Genomic DNA, 4,642 nt, shown 5'->3' with positions numbered 1-4,642 from the left:
AGTCTATCCCAATTATCAACTACTCCTTTGGTAACAATATTATTTTAGCTAAATGCTAAAATAATTCATCCTAAATTACATTTGGATGTTACTGTATGATGGATATTATAGGGGTCTCGGGGAGATGGGAATGTCTCAGTTATGAGCCCCCCTTCCTCCTTCCTCCCCTCATATGACCCAGAAACAGAGGGAACTATTCATACAGTTCTACTCAGCTCCTATTGGCTGTTTGTTGTCACATGACTGTATATCCCTACAGGCCAATCAGACAGCTGTAGTTCCTCCCTCTATTCAGTACTGTAGGCTTTCTTCTATCAGGACAACATTTCCCAGAATACCCCGCCAGGCTCAGAGTGAGACTTCCTGGCTGAGCTCACTTCCAGGCTGGAGTTCTTTGGAAAAGACTGGAAGAGCTGGAGAGAGCCAGGTGAGCCCCCTGCACTTTCTGTACAATGTATCACTGACTGTACAGTGTATTATATTACAATGTATCAATATTTATCCTCCTTTCCTGTACAATGTATCCCTGTCCTATAGTGTGTGTTACAATGTATCCCTGTCCTATAGTGTGTGTTACAATACAATGTATCAGTGTCCTGTACAATGTCTGATATTACAATGTATCTATATGTATCCTATGTGTCTTTTCCTGTACAATGCACCCCTACCACGTAGCCTGTGGTACCCTGCACCCCTGCCATGTAGCCTGTGTTACAATGCACCCCTGCCCTGTAGCGCGCGTTGCAATGCACCCCTGCCCCATAGCGTGTGTTGCAATGCACCCCTGCCCCGCAGCGTGCGTTGCAATGCCCCCCTATCCAGTAGCGCCCGTTGCAATGCCCCCTGTCCCGTAGCGTGCGTTGCAATGCCCCCCTGTCCCGTAGCGCGCGCTGCAATGCCCCGCTGTCCTGTAGCGCGCCTTGCAATGCCCCCTGTCCCATAGTGCGTGTTGCAATGCCCCCCTGTCCCGTAGCGTGCGTTGCAATGCCCCCCTGTCCCATAGCGTGCGTTGCAATGCCCCCCTGTCCCGTAGCGTGCGTTGCAATGCCCCCCTGTCCCGTAGCGTGCGTTGCAATGCACCCCTGTCCCGTAGCGTGCGTTGCAATGCACCCCTGTCCCGTAGCGTGCGTTGCAATGCCCCCCTGTCCCGTAGCGGGCGTTGCAATGCCCCCCTGTCCCGTAGCGCGCATTGCAATGCCCCCCTGTCCCGTAGTGCGCGTTGCAATGCCCCCCTGTCCCGTAGCGCGCGTTGCAATGCCCCCCTGTCCCGTAACGCGCGTTGCAATGCCCCCCTGTCCCGTAGTGCGCGTTGCAACGCACCCCTGTCCCGTAGCGCAATGCCCCCCTGTCCCGTAGCGCGTGTTGCAATGCACCCCTGTCCCGTAGCACGCATGGCAATGTATCCATGCCTCTAAAATGTATATTTTTTCCTATACAATGCATTACAATGTATCCCCGGAATGGTGCATTTCTGCTCACTGGTTCAGGTGCGAATCAGGTCTGAATTTTTGCCTGAATTCACACCTGAACTGGACCTAAACATGCACAGAACCCTTTTGGGATGGGGACCACGGCCGCTCCGGTCATGTGTGAACTGGTTCCATGACGCACATGTACGTGATTTGGTGGCAAGGGGTTAGGAAGTCTATCCGATCAGATTCCATAGTGTATGGTTTGCTTAACGAAATTATAGGATGGGTTGGCAATGATTCAACTACCTGAAGGCTTGTCTTTAGCTGGAACATGTATACTCGCCTGGCTTTTATTGCCAGCCATAAATCCAGCACCAACTAGCATTTAGCAAGCTTTGAAATAAGATGCCATCAACTCCTCATGCTCCTTTTTTCTGTTACATTGTAATGTATTATCAGTCCCATCAATTACATCTGAATTTCTTCTCTGTTGTAGGCAGGCACCATGCCGAAGTGCATCGTATCAAACTGTAAGAACACAACCCGTAAGTCGGCGTCCCGAGGTGTCACGATGCACGTCTTCCCCCACAACCTCCAGAGGATAAAGCACTGGCTACTGAAGATAGGACAGAACTTTGGGAATTTGGATGCCTTTGCTCAGAGGATCCTGGAAGCCAAAAAAACAGACGCCTTCCGAATCTGCTCAGACCATTTCACTCCAGAAAGCTATATCACTCAGGGATGCAGAAGTATTCTTCGGACTGAGGCTGTTCCAAGTCTTTTCCCAAAGTATAAGGAGCCCGACTCTGTGGATGAGGCTGCACCGCCACCTCCAAAAAGGTTTAAGGCTGGCGCCTCTAGCCAAGACTACGATACTCTTCTCAAGGCTTACAACCGCACTCGCCAAGAAGATAAAGGTATTCTAGCTACTGTGGAATGTAAGGATGTGAGCACTCGCACGGACATGTACTACAAATCGCGAGATGCCGGCACACGCACCAATCCTTTCCAGGGGGTAAAAAACAAAAAAGTAAGCACAGATTCAAAGATTGGTCGGAAACATGCCAGCACCATAACCAGCATGTGGAAGATGGATGTGCCAACAAATAGCCTTGTTGAAATGGTGGATGCCAGCACTAATACTGAACCCATACTTGGACAGCATTTTGAGGCTGAGTCATGGAAAATAGGACATGACCATGTCTACCAAAAGGGTCCAACGCTTGCTAAGTCAGTTTGTGCCAACAATGATTTAAAATCTTCTATGGACTCCCACAGCGATGATTCCAATTGTGTGTCAGATGATGGACTAAACCAAGTATCCAGCTCGTATTCTAAAGACAGGTTGGATGCAGATCGATTGGTACACGAGAGAAAGTTTTTAGTCTTTGAATCTTGCCTGGATGAGCTTCTCCAAAAACTAACCTGTGCCCACGGTGATGGATGCCAGTCTGCCATTGCCGGAATTGAGAAGCACATTAGAGGGACAATGGTCACCATTATTGGACGTTGTTACAATGATCACACCAGTTGTCTTTGGCAAAGTCAGCCAATGAAAGGTAGAACTTGCATGGGTGACCTTATAGGCACTGCCGCTGTGCTCTTTAGTGGCAGCAACATCAAAAAGGTGGCTGAAATGTTCAGTTTTATGGGAGTTCCATTTGTTTCTCCCAAGAGATACTCAGTTTTGCAGAAAAAATACTTGTTTCCCATCGTAGACCTACACTGGTATAAGGAACAGCAGCAGAACCAGAACTTCTTTCTAAGTCACCCTCTTTGTCTTGTTGGCAACAGCCAGTGTGGCACTTTCAGAAATGGCGGCAGGTTCTGTGCATACACCTTCCTGGAATCCACAACCAAGAAAGTCCTTAATCTGCACTTAGTGCATTCTACCAATCAGAAGTCACTCATGGAGATGGAAAGTCTAGCCTTCACAAACTGCTTTGATACTCTACTGGACGAAGGCTTCTCCATTGAGACCATCTGCACAGCCAAACACCGTGACCTTCAGTGTGTGATGGAGGAGCAATATAACAGCATTTCCCACAGATACGATATATGGGAGTACTGTAAAGGCTTTCGGAAAAAGCTAACTGCAGCCAGTCGCAAAATCGGCTGTGGCAAAATTGCTCAATGGATTCCAGAGCTTACCAACCATCTTTACTATTCCACCTGTTCTACCAGCAACCAAGTGCAACTGGTTCATCAAAAATGGTTGTCCTACCTATACCACATCACTGGGCAGCATAGCTGGGGCGACTTCAGAGAGTTTAAAGCGTGTGCCCACCGTCCGCTAACACCTGAGGAAACTGACCAGCACCCATGGTTATCCCAGAACAGCCCAGCCTACCAGCAAGTGAGCGCGATTGTAACCGACAAAGTCCTTCTCGATGACTTGGACAACATTTCCATGTTTTTTCACAAAGGACAAACCACCCTCCTCCACAGCTTCATGGTCAAGTATCGGCAAAAGCAAATGCACTTTGAGTTGGATGCTTTAGAGGCCCGGATAAAATTGGCAGCCCTGGCTTACAATCATAATACTCAGAGGACGCAGCTTGCAGTGCGTCACCATTCTAGGTGTCAAGGTGGTTTTCCTGCCTCACAAAAGACAAAAAATGTTTGCGGAAACAAAAATTACTGGGTTGCAAAATATTTATATGGTACTTTTGCCTCGGCTCACATTTTCCCAATGATTTCAGATACCATCAGGTTTGCCAACAAGCAGTTGTTTCATAGCTGGACGTTACCACAGATGTCCACACGTGTGACTTGAGAAGGCTGTTTGTTTCCTTCACAGAGTATCTACACTGGGAATTCCATGTCTTAATTTGGGGTCCAAATTAAAGAGTTCAGGAAAAACTAAAAAGGTGAACCAACCCCAAATATCCTTGCCACCCCTGCACGTAGCGACCTTGATTCTGTGTGCTGCCGGTGTGGTGGTCCACACCATGACCGCCACAAATGTCTACGTGTTTCAGCCAAACTGGCCTTATTCAGGACAGTCATGAATAAGGCCAGTTTGGCTGAAATGCGTTGACATTTGTGAATGTCATTTGTTGCCTGTCAATAAACACAAAAAAGTATACACCAGAGTGCCGGCTTTTCTTTGCTTATACGGATCATGGGAATGTGCTGCCTCTCCCAGAGCACTGGTGATAAAGCTGTGTTATAATACTGAGAGGTAGTAGCACCTACAGTCAGGTTCATAAATATTGGGACATCGACAC

The 4,642-nt window shown here is 48.1% G+C and overlaps 1 protein-coding gene across 1 annotated transcript; it reads left to right on the top strand.

Moving 5' to 3' along the window:
• Window positions 1-311: 311 nt before the first annotated feature.
• Window positions 312-4,193, top strand: LOC309561065 (uncharacterized protein). Its single transcript, XM_082264792.1, has 2 exons — window positions 312-427; window positions 1,909-4,193. Exon 2 carries the CDS (start codon window positions 1,918-1,920, stop codon window positions 4,186-4,188), a length of 2,271 nt encoding a protein of 756 aa, XP_082120918.1. The 5' UTR covers window positions 312-427; window positions 1,909-1,917; the 3' UTR covers window positions 4,189-4,193.
• The last annotated feature ends 449 nt before the right edge of the window (window positions 4,194-4,642 follow it).

This window comes from Pelophylax lessonae (genome assembly GCF_965119305.1).
Source record: "Pelophylax lessonae genome assembly, chromosome: 8".
NCBI classification, from domain to species: Eukaryota; Metazoa; Chordata; class Amphibia; order Anura; family Ranidae; genus Pelophylax; species Pelophylax lessonae.
This window is presented reverse-complemented; position numbering and strand designations above follow the sequence as displayed.

Coding starts and splice junctions, on each gene's coding strand:
- LOC309561065 (XM_082264792.1), top strand. CDS start 1,918: ATGCCGAAGTGCATCGTATCAAACTGTAAGAACACAACCCGTAAGTCG.